Source organism: Alosa pseudoharengus, unplaced genomic scaffold (genome assembly GCF_046254945.1).
Source record: "Alosa pseudoharengus isolate Yale_2024_CS ecotype anadromous, Long Island Sound unplaced genomic scaffold, YU_APseudo_1.1 YU_APseudo_1.1_scf_20, whole genome shotgun sequence".
Lineage (NCBI taxonomy): Eukaryota > Metazoa > Chordata > Actinopteri > Clupeiformes > Clupeidae > Alosa > Alosa pseudoharengus.
Window position 1 is genome coordinate 28614463 of NW_027468664.1, and position 23308 is coordinate 28637770.

At 42.1% G+C, this 23308-nt stretch overlaps 2 protein-coding genes across 4 annotated transcripts in view; both read left to right on the forward strand.

The window, feature by feature from the left end:
* The window catches only part of LOC143136341 (ATP-binding cassette sub-family C member 9-like), a 62055-nt gene extending 44612 nt beyond the window's left edge, over positions 1 to 17443 (forward strand). For 2 of the 3 annotated variants that reach the window (XM_076297012.1, XM_076297013.1), the window contains 10 exons: positions 949 to 1051; positions 2522 to 2626; positions 2913 to 3033; positions 6872 to 7002; positions 7560 to 7638; positions 9740 to 9848; positions 11913 to 12016; positions 12493 to 12626; positions 13913 to 13975; positions 15329 to 17443. In XM_076297012.1, coding sequence (XP_076153127.1) covers positions 949 to 1051; positions 2522 to 2626; positions 2913 to 3033; positions 6872 to 7002; positions 7560 to 7638; positions 9740 to 9848; positions 11913 to 12016; positions 12493 to 12626; positions 13913 to 13975; positions 15329 to 15466 — 1087 coding nt within the window. In that variant the 3' untranslated portion in view covers positions 15467 to 17443. Of the gene's footprint in view, positions 1 to 948; positions 1052 to 2521; positions 2627 to 2912; positions 3034 to 6871; positions 7003 to 7559; positions 7639 to 9739; positions 9849 to 11912; positions 12017 to 12492; positions 12627 to 13912; positions 13976 to 14455; positions 14671 to 15328 lie in introns of all 3 variants that reach the window. The other variant, XM_076297014.1, reaches the window with a different exon arrangement.
* Positions 17444 to 18140: 697 nt separating this feature from the next.
* On the forward strand, positions 18141 to 23018 carry LOC143136342 (ATP-sensitive inward rectifier potassium channel 8-like). Its single transcript, XM_076297015.1, has 3 exons — positions 18141 to 18771; positions 20158 to 20467; positions 20776 to 23018. The coding sequence occupies exons 1-3, from the start codon at positions 18422 to 18424 to the stop codon at positions 21373 to 21375; spliced, it is 1260 nt and encodes a 419-aa protein (XP_076153130.1). The 5' UTR covers positions 18141 to 18421; the 3' UTR covers positions 21376 to 23018.
* The last annotated feature ends 290 nt before the right edge of the window (positions 23019 to 23308 follow it).

Sequence of the window (23308 nt, forward strand, 5' to 3'; positions counted from 1 at the left end):
AACAGCTCTCACGCTACACTATCTCAGCCATCTCCCCAGAGACACTCATCACTGCATCACTGGTGCTCCCCTTGCAGTTCTATCTGAAGTCAGACTCAACATCCCTCATTACCAAGTCTACACAGGGCTGCAGCACGCTGGCTGACAACAGTGTTGTAGTAAGTAGTAGGCCGAAGATCTTGCCACCAGTGACAGGAATGGCTCATTAAGAAATACCTCAGATAAAAGTGTCTCTCAGGCCAAGGGTGTTTCCTTTGGAGCTGGTAGCTAATGAGATCTTAGGAGAGAGTGTTTGTACAAGTTTTCTGTCCATGCAATGTGATGTCATGGGTAGACTCAGTTCAGTAATGCAATGTAATGTCACTGGTAGCCCCAGTTCTGGTTGCCTCCACTGGTGTAACCTTTGCAGCTGGTGACTTGTTAAAAGCCATGTAGTGATTATAGTCAAGTCGAGTCAAGTCAGTTTTATGTAGCACATTTGATATGCACAGAGTGCAACCCAAAGCGCTTTACACACGAACATCAAGACATAAACAGACAAATTCAGAAACAAGATGCTGGACAGAGTGGCGTGAGTCGCCAACGTAAGCACAGACATTAAGACTCTGATGGCGTTGACAACCCTAAGGCTGTTTAATTCAATTCAATTCAATTCAAAACCTTAATTTATTCCCAAGGGGCAACTGTAAAGAAATCATGCATGGTAAAGAACATAACGTAGCCTAAAGGCTCTTTCACACCAAGTCCAAATTTTCGGACACAATATTCACATGAAATCATGCAATAAACTACATGTGTTCGTATTAGTCCGAAAATTCATCAATAAATTTGTCCTTGTTGTGAAAAGTGTATAAAACAGCACATAGTGGTTCAGGTTGGCACATAGTGGTTTAGGTTGGCAAATAGTGGTTCAGGTTGTATGCTTTATTTTGCTCCGTCCCTTCTCAGACATGAAGCGCGCTTCAAGCAGAGGATGCTGGAGCTGACGGACACCAACAACACGGCGTATCTCTTCCTCTCTGCTGCCAACCGCTGGCTGGAGGTCAGAACGGTAAGTGGTCAGTGACTTCTGTTCCTCTCCAGCCCTGTTCACCATAACACAACAACCATTACATTTATTCATTTAGCAGACACTTTTATGCAAAGTGTCTTACATGTCAATTATATTACAAGGGCCCTTGTCCCCGAGCAACTCAGGGTTAAAGGTTGTATCAGTGATAGTGGGGATACGTCACTTCTGTTGATGTTCAAACAAAACAGAGAGCTAGCTCGCTACTCCCTCCACCTCCCTCCCTTTCAATTAAAACTCTCCTAAACGCTCATCTCGTTGGTTATTGGTTGAAACACTTTATTTTGCCTTTAAGTGGGTTGCCAACCCTTGTTGGTAGCAATTGTTTTTGTGTACAGATCTCAGACTCTAGGCTGCCTACAGAGACACGTTTTTTTGACGGCCTGCTTATGGGGCAGACAGCTAGCGGATCGTTAGGAAAGATTAGATAAATGATTTATGTTTGGGCCTGTCTTGGGCCTGAAATCGCTGATACAACCTTAAAGTGCCTTGCTCAAGGGCACAACAGTGGAAGCCGGGAATTGAACAACCCTCATACTACTGCATGCTAGCCCAGCTCCATAGCCACTGCACTACCACCGCCCCATTACCAAAGAAAGAGCAGACTTTCTCTCTTCCAGCACTTGTTCACCACCGATGTTTCGGCAACAGCTAATACTACAATGAGAAGTGTGTCTCAAATAAATCATCTGCTTCGCACTTCGCTACATTCTATTCATTGTGTACTGACTATTCACAAACTCAGTGAAGGGAACGCACCCCCAAATCCAGGTGCTGGCCAGGATGATATCACAAAACAAAGAAGAGTAGCCACATACTCTTCAGCGCTGATGGTCAACAGTACATAACAATATCAATATAAAATATCAAGGGGCTTTGCAGAGGCCGGCATGAATGTGAGCAGTAGCCTTGGGTGTTGTAAAGCAGGTCAAAGATCAGGGTTCCCACGGGTCATGGAATTTTTGGAATATCATGGACTTTTGGAAAGCCTATTGCAGATATGGAAAATCAGGGAACTTTTTTGTACCCGTTTAAAATTTACTTGCCAAAATGCATTAATACAAATATATTTCCACACAGAATTGGTGTATATCTGAATCCTAGCTTTACTGCTTGCTTGAGTAGTAAAAAGTAAAAGATTCTTGAATGCAACACAGCATTTATTATATAGTAGGTCATGGAAATTCAATGAAAGTCAGGGAAAAGTCATGAAATTTTACATTTCACGCAGTCAAGTCAACTTTAATTATATAGCGCATTTCATACACATAGGTCAGTCAATGTGCTTTACATAAACAAAAGCAAACAGGAATAGTTGATAGGAAAGCATAGAAGGGCAATAGTCAAAGAATAGTTTTAAAAGTAAAGAATAAGAATAAAATAAAATAATAATAATAATAATACGTAGAGTGGGAACCCTGCACTGTATGTGTCCACTGTCTGCTCCTCCAGGACTACCTTGGTGCTTGGATCGTCCTGGCCGCTGCGGTGGCTGCCATACTTACAACTGGGACGAAGTCTGGCCTAGTAGGCTTGGGACTGACCTATGCCCTGACTGTGAGTGTGTCTGTCTCTCTCTCTATTTCCCTTCATTGTTTTGTTTTTATATTTTTATTTTTTATTTATCACACATTTACATAACAGCGTACAAAACACACACATACACATTGCACTTCATGACAGTAGATGAAGAAGTACCTATGTTTTGCCCCAACATAGCAAACATGATTTGCTGCACACACACACACACACACACACACACACACACACACAAACACACAGGATTCCTTTATTGCTGGTCATTTTCCTGTTTATGTAATTGTTTGGTCCCACCTGCCTCCAGGTTACCAACTACCTGAACTGGGTGGTGAGGAATCTGGCAGACTTGGAAGTGCAAATGGCAGCAGTCAAGAAAGTCAACAGCTTCCTGAGCATCGAGTCTGAGAACTACGAAGGATCCATGGGTAATGTAGTCTTTCTCAGTACACCCTTAAAGAAACAGGCCCACTTTTTGGGAAATAATAGCTTGCATAGCAGCTTAGTACTCCTGAAATACTTCCTGAAATGGGCATCAGAAGAATCATCTCATAGTTGTAATGCTCATTGTCGCCTGGCTACTTGTAGTTTGATACACAGGGATAGCACACAGTGGAAGAACAGGCTTAATATGAACCTCCTCTGAAATGGCTCTTTGACAGTAGCAGAAGGAGGAAGCATCTCACAGCTGTTGATGTGATGCTGCCCAATTCAATTTGGCCACTGAAGCACACTTGAGCACACACTTGGATGACGCACTACAGAGGAGCAGGCTTGGCCGTCCAGAGAGGCTGCAGGGTCTGCCAGGGAACAGAGAAAGCTGTGCAGCATCAGTCATGTCTCATGTGTGTGTGTGTGTGTGTGTGTGTGTGTGTGTGTGTGTGTGTGTGGCAGAGATAGAGTGATGAGGAATCGATGAATTCCTAGAGAACTTTCAAAAAGTACTCTGTGTGCACAGAGTGAGTGTGTGTGTGTGTGTGTGCGTGTGTGAGAGTGAGAGAGACAGAGAGGGAGTCAGCACCACTGACACTGTCAGTCTGGGTCGGATTGCCTCGCCAAATTGATGGATATTATACAAAGACGTCATGCATACAAGTAAAAGGAGAGAAAAAGAGATAGAGTGATGATTAGAAAGACGATGGAGAGAGAGAGAGAGGGATGATTAGATAGATGAAGAGAAGAAGGAGGGATTTCCTCCCGTAACTGAGATCTCTGTGAAACCAGTTGCCAGCTGTGGTTTAGTAAAAAAGGTAACCTTGCATCATTCAGAGGAGCACTGTTCTCTCCCCTGAGACAATGGAAATTTTGGAGCTGATAGCCACAGGGGTGGTCATGATAAAGATGAAATGTTACGCTGTATGAGACAGTTTCACTTTAGTAGTGCAGAAAATGTTCTTTTGTCCATGCTAATAAGATATATGAGATTGACAGAGAGATGAGAGACAGAGAGATGAGAAAGAGAGTGGAAAGAAAGAAAGAAAGAATTCTGTGCATCTTTGTGCATTAGAACCTAGTCTAATACCGTAGACCGGAAGGCATGGGCAATCTGTGCAATTGCCCAGGGCGCCCGACCACTAGGGGCGCTGCACCGTGGCGAGCTAATACAACTTTGAAAACACATTGATCGTCAAATAATGCCAGAGACGGTTTATGCAAGAGCAAGAAATTACATTTTTAGTGAGATCGGTTGAATAACATTATTAATGAGACATGAAAGCCTAGTGATACAGAATACAGAAAACATGCACAGGCAAAACTGAAAAGTTTGGACAGTTGGATTTTGCCCAGAGTGCAGGATTGCCTTCCCCCGGCCCGGACTGTTAGCATAGCTTATCACCCGAAGAGAAGAAATACTTTTCTCTGATTGGCTGGTGGGGTGGCTATTAATTCTGAATAATGGAACACCTATGAAGTAGATCTGGTAAAAAGTTTAATCACTGTTCCATATCAATGCTTGTGAATGGTAACTATAACAACCATAGTAGGGCGATGGTTGAGCCTGGAAGCAGGCTTCTTTGCCCCTGCCTCGTCCATTAATTCCGAATAACTGGACACCTCCTCTGCCCATTAACTGGGAGACCAGTTAACATATAGCTGACCTACAGCTAAATGGGAGCTATAGGCTAACTGGTCTAATCCAGTTAGAAGGCGAATAAACGTATACCCAAAAATGTTTGTGTGTACAGAGCGAACCTGATGAAGCGGTAGGCGAAATGCGTTGTTCGTTCAAAAATAAATATTAAGTTAACAGTGATCAGTGTGCGGTGATTCTTGATCTTTCACTCTTGGATTATACTTACCTGCCTCACCTGCACCTGTTCAACTGAAGGTTTGTGCACAGGGACACCTATGGACTTTGATTAAAACAATTTCTGTTTGACTTACTGCTCTGAGTAAACCAAATATATTTGACGTTTATTTTTTTTACCATTCTCTGGCATTTTATCGATTAAACAACTACCCGATTAATCAAGAAAGTCATTGACAGATTAATCGATTATTAAAATAATCATTAGTTGCAACCCTACTCCCCGTCTAAAGTGACTTACATATGTCAACTATATTACAAGGGATTATATTGTCCCCGGAGCACAACTTTTCAGGCTTCAGGCCACTGCACGCTAGCCCAGCTTCTTAACCTCTTTGCTACCACCGCAGTCCCATGTGATTGATGCTGCTGACCCTTTATCTCATCCGCTCCTCTCCCTCTCCGCTCCCAACGCAGGGACTGTTGAGACTGGGTTTAGCGGGGATCACAGAAATAGACTCTGCGAACGTGAGGCCGCTTCTCGCTCTGATCCTGAAGGACCCGTTTCAGAGGACTCTGGGTGAAGAGTGAGCGAAATCTGAGCTGAAAAAGAGAAAGAGAGTCTACGGCATAAACAATCCCTAAAAGGACATTCTTTTCTTGCCTCGGAATATGTACACACACACACACAACCACGCGCACACACACACACTCACGCACGTGTGCACACACACACACACACACACACACACACACACACACACACACAGAGAGAGACTGAGTCGGTCTGCTGCGATGGAGTGGTCCTCTGCCAAGATGAGCATTAGCAGTAAAGTCTACTAGCTCAGACAGCAGGGCTGTGTTACTGCTAGTGAGTATGGACTGTGACGTTGAGTTACTCATGCATCTCTCGGGGTGACCAGTAACGGGAATATCCTATCTGTCGTCATTTGTGTATGTGTTGGTCATGGCAGTAGATTTTAAACAGTGTATTTTAATGTGAGTGTAATTGCCACACTTTAAATCTTCTAAAATGCTTTGTACTTTAACCTGTCTGGTAGTAACGTACGTAAATAATTCATTTACACTTGTTTATTTTGCACGTCATTACAAGTCATGTAGTAGCCTACATGTTATTAGAACTTGGACACAGGGGAAGGGCATGTCAGGACAGTCTGAGGACATGCCCAGTCTCATGTTTGTGTAGTTTGGAGAACAGAAAAAGACCCTTTCTATCCATCCGTTAGGTGATGATGCAGTGTTTTAATGAAACGTTGGCCATTGCCAGTAAATCCCCGGTACAGCCCAAGTGGTTTTCCAGTTAGCTGAGGGCATTGTATGACGTCAACTTACTCATGCAGATCTGAACGAAAAACAAAAAAAAATCAGGAATGTTCCTCTTGGATAAGGGACCTGTTTCAAAATAGAGGCTCTGATTTTAGGTGATCTCAGTGTTTATTTTAGGTGAATATTTGAGACCCATGGCTTTCTAGCCATGTAGGTCAACCCCTTTATGCCATGAAAAAATGTAGAATGATGAAGAGAATGTTTTTTTTTTTTTTTTGCCAGGTGCTGTATTTGAAGTGGAACCATCAGTGTACTCAAAGCAGCCAAAAATGGCTTCTCACTAGGGAATACAGTACATTTGTTTATTAGGGATAGCTGTGGGAGATACATCTATGTTAATATTCTTCTGGTTTTAAGTTTGATTGATCTTGGATTGATTAATCTGTTTAAATATTTACGTCAAGATCTTATTATATTAGGGTAAGCTTTATTAATTCATCTTTCCATTTAGCACAGGGTTTTCATCTAATTATTCTATTAAATTAGATTATTAAAGAGAGAATGGCTTTTCGGATAACATGATTTCATTGTTTGATGAACTGACTGATATTCTCATCATGTCTAGCTTAGATGAGCTGTTAAGAAATATCTGAGTTTAGGCCTACATACAGTAATTGGGTGGCTCGCTCACATTGTTTGACGCACTCGTTGCTCTTTGCAAAATGTTCCAGATGTTTCTCAGGTGCCGGATGACTGGCCTCAGCAGGGAGAGATTAAGATCCAGGACCTGTGTGTGCGCTACGACCCCTCGCTAAAACCCGTCCTCAAGCACGTCAGTGCCTACATCAACCCTGGACAGAAGGTGCATACTCTTCCTATAATAATAATAATAATAATAATAATAATAATAATAATAATAATAATAATAGTTATATATATAATTGTATTATTTTTTATTATTATTGTTGTTATTATTAGTATTATTTTAATTATTATTAATAATAATAATACAAATTAATTAATTAATTAATTTATTTATTTACAAACTCAAAGTCCAGATTTAAGAAAACACACACACATCACATACTGGACAAAGGGTTACCATCATAAAATTGTTTAACACACATTGAATGTTTACACAATGAATGCATAATGTTTTGTATGTTTAACAAAAATATGATTTTTACTCAAAATCATTCAAATTTGACTGAAATCGTTCATATTCGCCAAGAATGTTCAGATGTTTGAACGCACCTCAGCTGTCGAGGCATGCCATACCCTGCTATCCTTGTCTGCCCAGTGTTTAATTTTCCATGTCAGTGTCACAGTTGGTTGAAAAAAGTGGGTCACATGCTTGGGCTGCTGTCTGAAGCTAGCAGTGCCCCAGTACTCATGTGTGTTGACCTTTGACCTCTGTAGGTGGGCATCTGTGGGCGCACGGGCAGTGGGAAGTCCTCCCTCTCGCTGGCTTTCTTCAACCTGGTGGATGTTTACCATGGTAGGTGTGTGTGTGTGTGTGTGTTTAGAAGGTTGGTGTATTTGTGTGTGTGTGTGTGTGTGTGTGTTTTGATGCACTTGGGCACACAAGAAGACAAAGTTGGCAAGGCAAAAGTACAGTTAGTTCTTAAAGCACACACTATGATTCAGTCAGATAAGGAGCAAGTATGCAGGCGCATCCAGACAAGAGTTAAATGAGGACAAGGCAAAAACTCCAAATCTGATGAACTTACAGTGGTTGAAAAACAGAATCAGACACGAACACATGATGCCTCAGCGACACTTGAATTACATAACAAGATAAACCAGCAGTGATCAGAGAAGCTGATCAGAGCTCACAATGTCAGTGAAGATTGGGGTCTAGTGACCGGCAGTTAAATAAGAAATAAGAGTAGAAATAGAGTGTTATGAATAGAAATAGAATGTAATGAGTAGAAATAGAATGTTACGAGTAGAAATAGATTGTTATGAGGAGAAAATTAGAGTGTTATGAGTAGAAATAGAATGTTATGAGTAGAAATAGAGTGTTGAGTAGTGTTCCACTCTTCACTCTGTCTTTTTATTCATACTTTTTCAATGCATCTGCAAAACAGCTAATAGCTAACAGCTACCAAGGTATGCAGATCCTCTTATCTACTTGGGAGATAGGGGTCCCCAGGGATTGGCTCAGAGCTCTACACGCTCCCACTCATACACAAAGCTTCTCACAAACCTCTATGTTTCAGTGGCAAGCTTTATATCAGTATGTAGTTTATATCTATAAGATCCTCAAGATCCATTAATTCGTTATAATACAATGCTATCGCTGCCCAGTTTGAGTACATACACACACACACACTCACACAATCATACACTCACTAACTGAGACATCCATTAAAAGGCAAAGAGGAAATGGCATACACATTCACTCACTCACACACACACACACACACTCATCTGCGCCATAAAGAAGAAATAATGTACAAAGTGGGGAAGGGAGGGGGGTTACTCCATGCCATTTGGCCTTTGTGTGCTTTCTCCTAATCCCCATTCCCATCTGATACAGTAAAACTTTATCCACGCCAAAGACTCCTCCAGTCCGATCCCAGCTTCCTCTGTTTATGGTGGGCTGTGTATGGTCACTGTCACCCTTGACAGGCTTTGATGATGTAATACAGCCAGCCCATATCACCGCCAGGCAGGCTGGGAACTAGGAACTGGGAACTGGGAAATAGTCAATTGGAATCCAAAATGGGAGCCCAGTTGAGGTCATAGCTCTGTTTGCGGTTTGCGTTCCAGGGTAGGACAGAAGTCACTTGAAACCGTTTTGCATTTCAGAGCGTTTAAGCTAGCGGTGATATAAATTCACTAATTGTTATGAATTATTCTCCACACCAAGGCCTTATTTATGGCATCCTCCAGCAGCTTAAGATCCAATCGAAAGCAAAGCCAAATGAAACGATATACAGCTAGCTTTCCAGCATGGCCTATCCTGACTCAAATGAGATAAACTCTAGACAGGCCATCTCCTTATAAAGCCATAGACTAAAACCTCGGTGCGGTGATGTTTGAAATATGCACTCCACGTGTGAGTCCCACTCCCAGACAGTGGTAGCACGCGGCATTTTTTATTAACACTTCTGTAAATGAGATCTCCATCATGGCATAAACACCAAGCCCACAAATGATTGTTAAACTTTATAGAACAACAGTGAGCGTGAGTACCCTGCTTGTATGGAAAGTACAAGGAGATGGACAATGAGTGTCCTCAAGAAACTGGAAACAAGGAACTGTCACAAATACTTAAAAATCTAAAACAGTCAGGACACCCAAATAATCCAAGTTACACATTTTTTTTTTCAGCTTTATACTTCAACCATTTATTTTTTTGTAATGAAATTAGTTGGAATGGGTGACAATTTTTTTGAGGACTGAGTTATTTCTTCAGATTGGCTGTTAAGGCTTACAGTGTTTGTGTGTCTGGGTGTGTGTGTGCTACTGTGGCTTGTGTGTCTTGCAGGGAAGATTGTCATCGATGACATCTGCAAGCTGATTAAGTTGTGTTATCTTATTTAGATTGCCTGTTAAGTGTGTGTGTGTGTGTGTGTGTGTGTGTCCTACAGGAAATATTGTCATCGACGGCATTGACATCTGCAAGCTGCCACTGCAGACGCTGAGGTCCAGACTCTCCATCATCCTCCAAGACCCGGTACTCTTCAGCGGCTCCATCCGGTACGCATGTGCGCGCGCACACACACACACACACACACACACACACACACACACACACACACACACACACACACACACACACACACACACACACACACACACACACACACACACTCACGAGTACTTGTGTACCATGCATGGATAGATGCACACAAGCATGAGGCGCACATAAACAGGGACCAAAGCAGCTGAGGATTCATGTTAACACAAGCAAGCTGGGCCAAGTTTAAATAAACACTCACTTCCTCGTCACGCAGTGGAAAAATGAATAGCTGTCTTGGATTTATGCCTGATCAGAAATATTCCTCCCTGGTCCACATTATCTGCACTGTCCTCCTCTCCTACTCCCTTCTCTCTCTCTCTCTCTCTCTCACTCTCTCTCTCTGTCTCTCTCTTTCTCCAGTGAGCTTAACTGGCTATCTAAATAAACAAGACACATAAATAAGAAAACACCCCCAAAATGGCAGCTAACAGGGACAAATGTGACCCTGATCTGGACCAGATTCGTCTGGGATCAGAGTCAGCCTCAGGCCAGATCTGGACTCGTATCAGCTGTTCCTGTGCCTGTCCACCCCATGCATTTGATGCCTAGATAATGTGACTTCAGGCGGATATAACCAGAGGCCTCTACATAAAAAAAGACAATGATATACTGTGTGTGTGTGCACAGCGCGTTTGTGGACTTTGCCACCGTGCTGCGCTGACATAGAGTTGGTCTGGTCCCACAGCTTGAACGTTTGCAGGGTAATTTATAGATCCGTAAGTGGAGTGTTTGTTATAAAAAAGACAAGGCACATGTGCTGTTTGTTTAGAAAGACGTTCTCAGGCTCTAACGAGTGAGGAGAGAGAGAAGGAACAAAATTAGAAGGGGAAAAAAAGGAAAGCAGGCCTCAGGGACGTTGTGGAAGAGTTTGGGACAGACCAGTTGCCGTGGTGATGTTTATGTGAGCAATGGAAGCGTACAGAAGGCAGGCCTGTGTCTTCTCCTCCTCCTCCACCTCCTCCTGGTGGATCTGCTAATATGGCAGTTATTGGCAGTTATACTGGGTGCCATAGGTAGATGGCGGAAAACAAATGTTCTCACGCAGACTAGGGGCCTAGCTCACAGAGCCTGCGGCCCCTCTCTTTGGTTTTTCTGTACTGTTGTCCAAAACATCCCCTCGTTCACTATATAGTGTATGCCATATATAGGAAATAACTGTATGGGGGTTATTGACTATATAGGGCTGCACTGTGTAGTGTTTAAAGGTGCTCTAAGCAATGCCACACATTTTTTAGGCTAAAACATTTTTTGTCACTTAGAGTAAACATCACCTCACCATCTGCTAGCTGTCTGTCCTGAATACACTGTAAAAAAACGCGATCTCTGTGGACAGCCCAGGCTCCAAAAACAGCAACAAAAACAACCTTGCCCATAAAAACATAACAAACTGTTCCAGCAAATCACAGACGAGATGCTCGTTTAGGAGAGTTTCAATTGCACGGGAGGGAGGGGGAGGAAGTAGCGAGCTAGCTCTCTGTTTTGTTTGAATGTCAACAGAAGTGACGTTACCCAGCATCACTTAGAGCACCTTTAACTATATCTTGGTGAGTCTCTATGTCGTACACGATGTTGTGAATGAGTGGATACCATGAACACAGGGAGAGTCTCAGAGCTAAATCATTGGGTCAGTGTCCCAGGTGTTACTAGCCAACGTCATTGCTTATCTTGGGTAATCGTGGGCCTTATTTATTGCTTCAAATCTTTCATTAGTTTACCTGATAAATCACAGTGTCTCATTGGGTAATTAAAACAAAAATTACGGGTACTGAAAAACATTTACCTAATGAGTGAGTATACTAGGAAGCATCCTCATTTGTGGTTTGGAGGATCTGGAAGAGGATGGCCTTAGTCCAGGCTTTCTGGTTTCGCCTGTTATGGTCATCCTCCCGTGTTTAACTGCAAGGCCTTTAGGAAGCACTGAACAAGAAACATGTAACACAATCGAAGATCTAAGAAAGCAGGTGTCTTTGGCATTACTGGTACATTGTTTCTGAACACATGATGTGAACTCTGTTGAACAGGTTTAACCTAGATCCAGAGCGCACCTGCACTGATGACAGACTGTGGGAGGCACTGGAGATCGCCCAGCTGAAGAACATGGTCAAAGCACTGCCGGGAGGACTAGGTACACATTCACTAATTCATTATTATTCATCTATGAACAGGATCAATACACTACCTTCATGCACTCATCAAGTCTCAACATTTGAAAGCATTTTTGTCTTAGGACCATGGTGAATATGTTTTATGTAATTATTTTCAGATGCAAACTTTGTATATGCACAGAATATTACAATATATTTGGTATATTTAGTATGCTAATTTGTCTAGGATACTGACACATGTTGATGTGATGTGAATGCATTGGGTAGTAGCTTAGCATAAGCATTAGCATAAGTGCTAAATGTGCCTCAGAAATTCATTGAGTATAGCTCTTGGAAATTCAACAAGTATAGCTCTCATTTTCAATAATGCTGAGATGAATACAGTGAATTAAGCTAAAACAAAAAAAAACAAAAACAAACAAAACAAAACAAAAAAAACATTTTAGAAAAATAATAATTATGTTAACCTCATGTGGATGTGGTCTGTGGTCTGTAGATGGTGTAGTGACCGAGGGAGGGGAGAACTTTAGCGTCGGCCAACGGCAACTCTTCTGCCTGGCCAGAGCCTTCGTCCGCAAGAGCAGCATCCTCATCATGGACGAGGCAACCGCCTCCATCGACATGGCAACGGTAGGCTATGATCTCCAGGGTAACATCTGTGACAGCAATCATCTGTGGCTCTTATAACTGTTGTATTGTATACAATCTGTATTCATCAAAAAATTACATTTATTCATTTAGCAGACGCTTTTATCCAAAAAGGACTTAGCAAAAATGAGGAATAGCATTCAAGCTGCAATGCAGAGGAGACCTTAGGTAACAATTAATACTACATCAGTAAACACCATTACCAGAGGATGAGAGTGCAGAAGTTTTAAGTACTAGTCAAAGTGTAGTTGGAGGAGAAAGTGGTAGAAAAAGAAAGAGAAAAGGGAAGAAAAGGAAGTGCATGGTAAGTGCATGTTAGCAGTGTTGAGTTGTCAGAAGTGTTAGGAGAGAAGGTGCTCTTTGAAGAGTTGGGTCTTCAACAAACAAACAAACAAAACAATCTACCCCTGCTGTCCTTGTATATCTATTCATGTCATTCTTGTAAAGAGCCAAAATTGAATCTGGGTGGAGGGCCAGAGGCCAAAAATAAGCATTTGTGTATTTGTGTGTGTTAAATTGAATCATATTCTTGTCAGTATGCCACTGCCTCAGACAGTGCTCTAAGGTGTCCCCAGCTACTCACTCATGTCATGGGCCTGCTGACATCAGCTCTCCAAGCAGCTAACCCTTAAAAAAACAGTTGAGACAGAAATTCCCAGTGGCTGACATACGTTTAGGACTAACGTCGCGGGCCAAAAAAATACAGCACAGGGTTTATGTGGCCCTTGGGCCCTAAATCGGGCACTCCTGATGTAGAAAGTCTTGGCGATGTTTTTGTCTGGGCACAGGGAAAGTGCCAAGTGGCTCTGATTATTTTACCAGAGCAGATGGCATTCTGACTCTATCAGATTTCCTCGAGTTGGCATGGCATGGGCAGTGCCAACATGTTGTACCAACTGTTCCCTACCAGGGCCTCATGAGCAATCTGTGGTCATCAGCTCAGACCAAACAAATCAGCACTTCAGTGTCCAAGGAGCTCCAAATGAAGGCTTGACGCCAAAACAAGTTTTTAAATGTTTCAAATGATCAAGTCATGAAAATAAAGGCTTTTTAACAGATTTGGATATTCAATGTTTTACCATCCAAAAAGCACCTCAAATATACAGCTAATTCCATACACCCTGCCACAGAATAATACAATTTTATTCATTTGTTTGTTTGTTTGTGTATATGTACTATATGTTTATTTATTTATTCTGTTGTTGTTTTGTTGATCCATAAGCTTCAGCTCAAAACAATAGATACATGTCTTTCTACTCATTTAACAGGAAAACATTCTTCAGAAGGTGGTTATGACGGCATTTGCTGACAGGACTGTGGTCACCATTGCAGTAAGTTGATACTTTTGCTGATCCTCTCTCCAAAAAAGACTGGTGAAGCATTCCATCTCCTCCCAAACACAGGCTATCTGAAAGTCCTATATCCGTAAACTAACTCAATCTGAAGCTTGTAGCACTTTTAAGTTTTCAGATTTTTCCTCTTTTCCGTATGTTTCCTTTCCTATTTCAGCCATATCACTCTGCCTTTTTTAACCAAACTGGCGGAAAGAAAAACGGCATTGAAAGCAACAACCACTCAGTCAGCCTGCCTGCCTGCCTGTCTCTCTGACGGTTTATTTAGATGAAAGCACTAGCAGCAGTTAGAAGGCTTTGTCTTTGCTAGCTTGCTTTCTGTCATTCTTATCTTCCCTTCCTCTTCTTTTTCCTCCTCTTTTCCCCCTGTCTCACTGTCTTCTTCATCTGTCTGTTTCCCATGTCTGTCCATCTCTCTCTGCCTGTCTGTCTACCTGTCGTCGTGTCTCTCCTGCACAGCACCTGGTTGCCTCCATTCTGGAGGCGGAGCAGGTGCTGGTGTTCACCACGGGGATTTTGGTGGAGTGTGACAGTGCGGCCAACCTGCTAGCCCAGCAGGACAGCATCTTCAGTGAGCTTGTGAGGACTCACAAGTAGCCCCTTTTCTCCCTCCCCCCGTCAACGTCACATACCTTCCTGCCATTCAGCCACCGCCCACTGCGCTGGACACCCTGGTTGGTACCACCACTAGCACCGCGATGCTGCCATCTTGGGTCTAGGTGCAGCGGTGGCACACAGTCACAACATCCACCATTTGTGTTGGCCAGCTCCATCTCCGTGTTGACGGACACAGTTGCACTGCAGGTTCCTGCTCTGGCAGTGACTGCTGACTGCAACTGTTGTCTTTGAGCCAGCGGCTGCACCTGCTACCAGAGTTTAAACTTTAATACTGGGTCACCATACTGTATACACATTCATGTTCATTTTCTCTGTAACAGCTAGTGTGTTGGCGTAGTGAGTATGGGTCTGTTTTAAAGTATAGTACCCATGAGTATCTTGATTTTTTCAGTCTTGCAATATCTTATGTATAGCTCAAATTAAGAAATGACTATACAGAATAAAACTATTTTGACTCCACACACTCGATAAAGGGAACTTCTCCTGAAGTATTTGTAGGTGCTATGTTTTGAAATCTGGAGATGTGAACTTATTTCATTAGATCATCAGGCTACTTAATCTACTTGCCATAGTGGTAAGACTATTTTTCTTTTTGGGACAGTGGAGTTATCTTCTTACTTTAAGTGGCATTACTGTTGTTACATCAGTCAAACCATGGTCTCTCACTACTAGCTGATTAATGTGTGTGTGTGTGTGTGTGTGTGTGTCTTCCAGCATCGTGTCCACACCATCCTGACAGCTGATCTGGTGATTGTAATGAAACGTGGGAACATCTTGGAGTACGACAAACCAGAGACATTACTCGAACAGGAAGGCGGCCTCTTTGCTTCCTTTGTCAAAGCGGACATGTAGACCCTTCTGAGTCGTCCAAATCATTGTCTGTCTCTCCCCTTTTCCTGAACTTTACTGAGGACATGGACAAGGGGACTTTTATTACAAACATTTTACACCATATCAAAATCACAGGATATCCAAAATGTACTGTATTTTTTGACGCTTGTTTTTCTATGCATGGTACTGCCGTATTTGTTCACGTTGTAAAAACAAACAAACAAACAAAAAAAACGTCACGCACGTCACACCACTGTTTGCCTTACCGAGACAGTTAGCCTATTAACACTCAATGCTATTTATTTTGAGCTGAACAAGAGCCATGCAAGGCTTGGGTTAATTTGTGACTCGTCAAATGGCTGCTTTAAAGGATTATAGCCTTTTTTATATAAACACTCGTAGTCCTTAACATGTTAACTATATTATCCGTATTATCATTGTCTCATGAAATATATTGGTGTTTATGCATTATATGTTATTTTTCGTACTCCTATCTAAGAAGATGTTTTAGGAATTGACTGGTACAAACACTGTACAGGATTGTCGGTCCGATCGTTGACCGGCAAACTGTCTGTCTGTCTGTAATGTGCAATGCTGAATTTTTATGTTAGCCCTGGGTAAGGTGGACACTCCAAAGAGCTCACTCTCCTAAAGCATTGACTTCACCCAATGGGTGATTTGTGATTTTTTTTGTATAAAAAAAAAAAAAAACACACAACAGGCACATACTGTAGTTTACGTTGCTCTAATTCACTGGCTATTGGTTCTGTAGTCTGTGTTTGAGAGATTCGAAACAGTATTATTCTTAGCAGTAAATAAAGTATTTAGAGCACTTGCTTTCTGGAGAGTGGAGTATCTGTTCATTCTGTACCCATATATATTTAATTTCATGTTATCAATGAAGATTTTATATTATATTATTGAGAAATGTGTACTTTTAGCCTGAGTGCCAAACTGTGTCATGAAAGCATTTGTGATGACTTTGAGTATATAGGCCATATTCTACACTTGGCCTCATTTAATTTTATCTGCCATGATGACACGCACGTGCCACTACTCTTGTCACATAAACTCACATACATTTTTTTGTGTACTATATCTTATTACATGGTACCTTGTTTATAACTATGTTGCCTTTGTTTTTCACACTCGTAAGTCTCGTAATCACCCTTCCATGGTCCGAGCTACACAAGAGAGGGGTTGTTTTGGCACAGTGATGTAAAATCTCATTTGCACTCGCTGTTCGTCTCGTTCAGGTGGTTTATTTAACGCCTCTGTGAGTCCCCCCCCCTATCTCTCTCTCTCCCTCTCCCTCTCTCCAAGGCCCCTGGCTGCATGTCCTTGGATGAGGCAGTGTGGATTAACCCTTTAATATCCTCTCGAGTGCAATTGCTCATGTGTAATGCAAGTCATTATAGCCAAGTATGTTCTTATGCAAAGTATTCAGACTGACATGGTTTGTGTATATATGTTGTTTATATATGTGCGACAACCTGTTTTTGAATGTTGAGGGTAATTTTAACTTCCATTTGGGCTGTCATCTTCAGGGTTGTTTGTACTATGTTTTGTTTGTGCTTCTTGTTTGCTTTGCTTGCTTAGCCTAAGTGAGTTAACAGCATCACTGTCAGTGTTTGGTGATTTCAGAGATCTGGAGAAGTGTGTATGTTGGGATAACCTCAGGAGTATCATGACTTTTGAAAGGTGGTCTTCCTCTGGTAGTCTTGGGTTAGGGGGGGGGGGGTATCTGCAGAGTTTCACAAGGTCAGCTGACAGGCCGTGGAATGCCAGGCCACCTTGTACACAAATCACACTTGTCATAGCATAAAGCTTTTTCCCTGTGAACAGCTTGCTCCAAAGCTCTTGATAGTCAAGTGTCAAGTGTGTTTCAATAGGACTCTTATAGTCTTTTTTATTATTATTTGTGATGGGCACTGTCTTAAATGTACATATGTAATTATTTTGTCATGACTGATTAAACATTTAACAGATCTGTTTTAATTTGTGCCTTTATCAATCATTTCTTACTACTGATCTTGCATATAGTGTTGTTGCCATTCAATGTTTTATGTCCATAAGAGTTAAACTAACAATTTCACCGACCTTATTACACAGTGTGAATATTTTCCCCAGCTCCACTCATCACTTTTGAGAATAAAAGTGATTTTCAGAGACGGATCCTGGTTACAACATAAGAAAGATAGATAGTGTTTGCAACCAATAGCGACAGCGTTTTCCTTATTGTGCTGATTGCCATTATCAATGACTACATGGCGCCTCCTGGCGTGCAGTTTAGCGTCGCCGAAGAGAATTATCCATTGCACCAATTTCTAATTAGCCTATTCGATTTTAGAATCGGAAATTTGTTAATTTTATAGCATTTTATTTATATATAGCCTATATATACATATAACAAATACTAAACTGGGCTACGACTAATTGTCAGAATAAATTCCAGCCATATGATTTTGACGCATCTTACAATTAAACCTATTTCAGTGAATGAGCCAAATAAAGTCATAAATATCCACGTAAATAAGTAACAGTATACTTTTATCTCAACATTGATCTTTGGTCCACATTCGAGGCATTAATTCGGTGTTACCGCCCATTTGCAGTAGCCTACGTCAATTGGACTGAGGATGCGTCGGGATAAGTGGAAACTCCAAAGCTAAGAAAGTTTCTCGAAGGCACCAGTCAGCTAAATTTATAGATTATACCTCAACAATCTATGGCGAGATTCAAGTGAAAATGATTGAAGCTTGTGGTTAGCGTTACTGCTCAGGTAACTTTTTTGTTTTGTGGTGGGAAAAGATGCGCTGAAGACTTGAATACGTGTAGAATACGGATTGATATCAACTGAGGGTTTTTCTCCTATTTGCGAGTGACGGATACGATTTTCTAACTTATTATCTTTTTATCGTTTTGTTTATAGTTATCAGTGGCACTTATATATTATATATGTAACTTTTGGCAAATATGCTGGCACGAAAAAGCATAATACCCGAGGAATTTGCCCTACCGGCACTTGCGTCGCGTATGCCCCGAAAACCTGTCTTCAGAGACCGAGTTAACAAAGCGCGTTTTATCGCAAAAAATGGCTCTTGCAACTTGGCACACAAGAATATTCGTGAGCAGGGTCGGTTTCTTCAAGATGTTTTCACAACTTTGGTAGACCTTAAATGGCGCTTCACACTGGTCATCTTCACGATGACGTTTCTTTGTAGTTGGTTACTTTTTGGCATGGGTTGGTGGCTTGTTGCTTTCGCCCACGGAGACCTGGACCCTCACCGCGGATCCGGCATCGATAAATGTGTCACTGCTGTTACGTAAGTGCATCTTGCAATACATATTTTAAAAGCTTATATATTACATTAAATCTACTGTAGGCCCTACAGAATAAAAGTATTTGACTCCATACGCACTCGAATAAAGGGAACTCTACAGACTAGATCTGGTGATGTGAACTTTACTTAGACAAACTGCAAACTTCAAATAGACAACTGTGCTAAAATTACTTTCTTTTGTTGGGGATGCAGTGTCATAAAAATATTCTGAATAATTGTCATACACATGTCATCGGGGTCATTGAAACACACACACTAAAATGTTAGGCAGGCATAATTGGGGGGGGGGGGGTGGCTGCAATTAACGCAATTAGGCAATCTTAATCATCATCATATTCAAAGACTTGGGGAGGGGGGCTAGCCTAGAAATCTAGACGCGCCCCTATCGGCTGCCAGGGCTAGAGGGGGGCAATACCTTAAAATTAAAGTCTGTGTGGACCATAGTAAAAGTGGACATAGATTTTTTTTTTAAAAAAGAAAGCTGCCATCTTTGCCCATACAAGGACATCCGGTATCTTGCGATTTTTCCTATGGGAAAATAACATGGACATGTATCGCACCTGTAACTCGCGGGGACAAAGAAGTCTGATATGCGGACGTTTTGCTCTACACACTTTTGTCCTATGCATTCGAGTGGGTGTTGAGATCTTCGGTAGGCCTACGTTAAGACGGTGCAGTTTTACTTTTTGCTACCCCAGAGCAAACTTGCAGTGTAACCTGCCATAGCCTATATGCACTGTAAAATCTAATAGCTATCCTTACATATAATGTTTAGTAAGTATAACTCAGTTTTTGTCTTTTGTTGTTCATTTTGCCTTCTGAGATTACTTGCCTAAAATGAGTGTAATTTAAAGGTGAGGAGGAAAAGTGGAAAACATGATCATTTAAATGAGGTAGCCTAAACTATACTTAAGTTGCTTAAGTTTTGCTACCCTGTGAAGTTAGTTAGTTAACCTTACTTAACCTGTTAGTTAACCATAGTTTTAAAAAGCATGCAAACCGATTGCCCTTAAAGACTAATCTGTAATAGGAATTGCAAGTTGGGCAAACAAATGCTTAGTGTAGTGCACTTACACTACTGAGAATTCCTATTTCAGTAACACTAATTTTAGGCAAGTAGGCTAATCTCAACAAAAGACAAAAGACACAAAACTTCTACTTATTAGAACATTTTAAGTAAGGAAAGCTATTATTACAGTGTTAGCTTAAATTAACACCCCGATCTCCTTATATTAGCAAAGATGGCAGCTTTGGGTCCTTGTGGTAGGTCCTTGTGGTAACTTCATAAGTCTAATTGGTGCTTAATCATGGTATGCTTTTTTAAACTTCCGCTCTATTTGCTTTACCCCATCCTCTTCCGCTGTCCAGATCTTTTACTTCCGCCTTCCTCTTCTCCATCGAGGTCCAAGTCACCATCGGCTTCGGCGGACGCATGATCACGGAGCAGTGCACGGCGGCCATCACGGTCTTGATACTGCAGAACATTGCGGGCCTGATCATCAACGCTGTGATGCTCGGCTGCATCTTCATGAAGACGGCACAGTCGCACCGCCGCGCCGAGACGCTCATCTTCAGCCGCCATGCCGTCATCGCTGTGCGCAACAACCGCCTCTGCTTCATGATTCGTGTGGGGGACCTGCGCAAAAGCATGATCATCGGCGCCTCAGTGCGGCTACAGGTGAATCTGACGATACGATATGTGTCACGATACTGAGCTTACAATTCGATATATCGTGATATATTGCGATAGCAGCGATACTGTATATTATTTGATCGAAGTTTCACAAAAACTGTGACAATATTAAAAAGACACCACCATGTGCATAGGATTTAAATTATAAACAAATTAAGTACATAAAGTGTTTCTGTAAAATCAACACAGTATTGCTAAATTAAATACCACAATATCATTCAAGTGTATCAATATTTTCTTACACCTGCACTGCAGTGGCTGTGTATTGATATTTTGTTACATCTGTACTACAGGTGGTGCGCAAGACCACCACACCCGAAGGGGAGGTCATCCCCATCCACCAGATCGAGGTGCCGACCGAGAGCGCTGTAGCCGGGAACAACATCTTCCTCCTCTCGCCACTCGTCATCTGCCATGTGATCGACAAGAACAGCCCACTGTACGACCTCTCGGCCATGGAGCTGCAGTGCAGCGACCTGGAAGTGATCGTGATCCTGGAGGGCGTGGTGGAGACCACAGGCATCACAACGCAGGCGAGGACGTCCTATGTGACGGAGGAGATCCAGTGGGGACACCGCTTCGTTCCCATCGTGACGGAGGAAGAGGGCGTGTACTCGGTGGACTACTCCAAGTTCGGGAACACTGTGAAGGTGGTGACGCCACGATGCAGCGCCCGAGAGCTGGACGAGAAGCCTTCCATCCTCATCCAGACGCTGCAGAAGAGCGAGCTGTCACACCAGAACTCACTACGCAAGCGCAACTCCATGCGGCGCAACAACTCCATGCGGAAGGTCAACGCCACCACCGGAATGCGCCGGAACAACTCCTCGCTCGCCGTGCCTAAGGTGCAGTTCTTCACACCCGAGGGGAACCAGAATGTGGCCGTCACATGACATGAGGCCTCCCCAACGCCGCAGTCAACGCCGATACCGCTGTGGCTCAGCAGAGGTTCACTCCTACACACATTTGGGGTCCCCACCACCCGCAAACGACTCTCGTCATCACTGCACCCACTCTTTACACGTATACTCATCATTTCCTCTTATATCAAAGGAAATTCATAGTACACATTCACCTGCCTGAGGGGGAAAAAGTTTTCACTACTAATACAAACGACACATTGTTCATTCATACTCATAAGCCCATACATCTCACCATGTTCTTTCACTGCTGTAAAAATGAATGTTGTTTTGGCATTAAAATGACACTAAATGAGAAAACACAGCACTTACGCATTATTTGCATCTCTTTCTGGTTTAAAAGCTGTGCAACCTTTCATTGTTAGGCAGGCATATCATAGGTAGAGAAGTGAAGATTGTTCATGTTTCAATGATGGCTTAAATCACCAGAAAGGGATTATGTCTTTTCTGAATGCATTGTAATATTGATATGGTACGGTTACTCAAAACACAACAGGTTTGTGGAAATCAATGTTATAAAGGCACAACGTTATATAAGTAGCAAGCTAACTAACAGCTGTACAAACATCAATAAGAGCACAGTTGACACATATAAACCAGCTAGCCAGTGAACTGATGCACTTCAACGATATGTTTGCTGAGGTCATGTTGTAAAATCTGTTAACATTGTTCACATTATCTGACCCCAGAGCACTGAAGTGTCCAGTAAACAGCCTGGGCATCTGGTGGGAATGATACGTGTGTTTCTTTCTTCCACATGACAATATACTATTCAAAATGGAAAAGAAGATATAAAAACTGTGGTTACTATACCTTACCAAACTCTTACCTTACCAAACCCTGCAATAAGACAAAAAAAAACTGTCAATAAATACTTAAGTTTGCACACTTCTTCAATCTTTCTTGTTTTGTGATGTGTTTTTGTGTTGTCATGAATAAAAACACACACACACACACACAAAAAAAAAACAAAGATTCAAGAAGTGTGCAGACTTTTTAAACATGTATAAACCCTGCAACCATGCCTTAAATCTGCATCATGTATACGCTGGCATATTTTATATCCCTGTTTCCTTCAACCATATCTGTATTGTTTTTGTTTTGTGTTCTTCAGATATACACAGGAAAAGTGTTAAATCCCTTGTGGTATAAGTAGGGGATTTTACACAGTGGCTGGTCCACAACCAAGCCTGTTGAACATTACACAACATGACACAAGATACAGAAGCAATTCCCAATTGGCTGGCAGCAGTTGCAAATGTGTCGCATCTTGTTGTACCCTGGGTCTGTAAAGACCCTCTTTCACGGTACAACATGCAGCGAGTAGCCTGAATCATAGATATTAAAAAGCTAGATACCGCACATAAATAGAACTAGAATAGAGCTAGAACATACGTAAATAGCGCCGCCATCATGGTGGGGGCAACAATCACTGGGAGCCAACGGAGAAACATGTGACTGACTGGAAATCAGACAGGTGTGTCTGATTGCCGGCAAGTGTTACCCAGTAAGGTGTTTGGCCACAGAAATATGGCGGCCGCGTTCACGTATGCCACCTCGACGGACAATGTGGTTTATAGCTTTCTAATATCTATGGCCTGAATACCCAACCAAAGCAACAACAACAAAAAAAACGTATTTTTCTTTTGCTGAGATCTGAGAAAATACCACAAGTAGGGTTTGTTTGCTTGTGCGGACTACGTCGAATGCGGAGGGAGACCAGCTGACCAGTCCAGCCAAGTAGTTCCGTCATTTCTTACGAGCTACGTGAAAGAAAGTCGGTTTTCACCACTTTGAAGTTTCCAATGTGATAAGCATGCCATGCATGGGTCAGGCTAATTGTTTTCTGATTAGATTATCTTCCTTTGAAATGGGACTCCGTGAAGTTCATGAGTGCCATTAACAA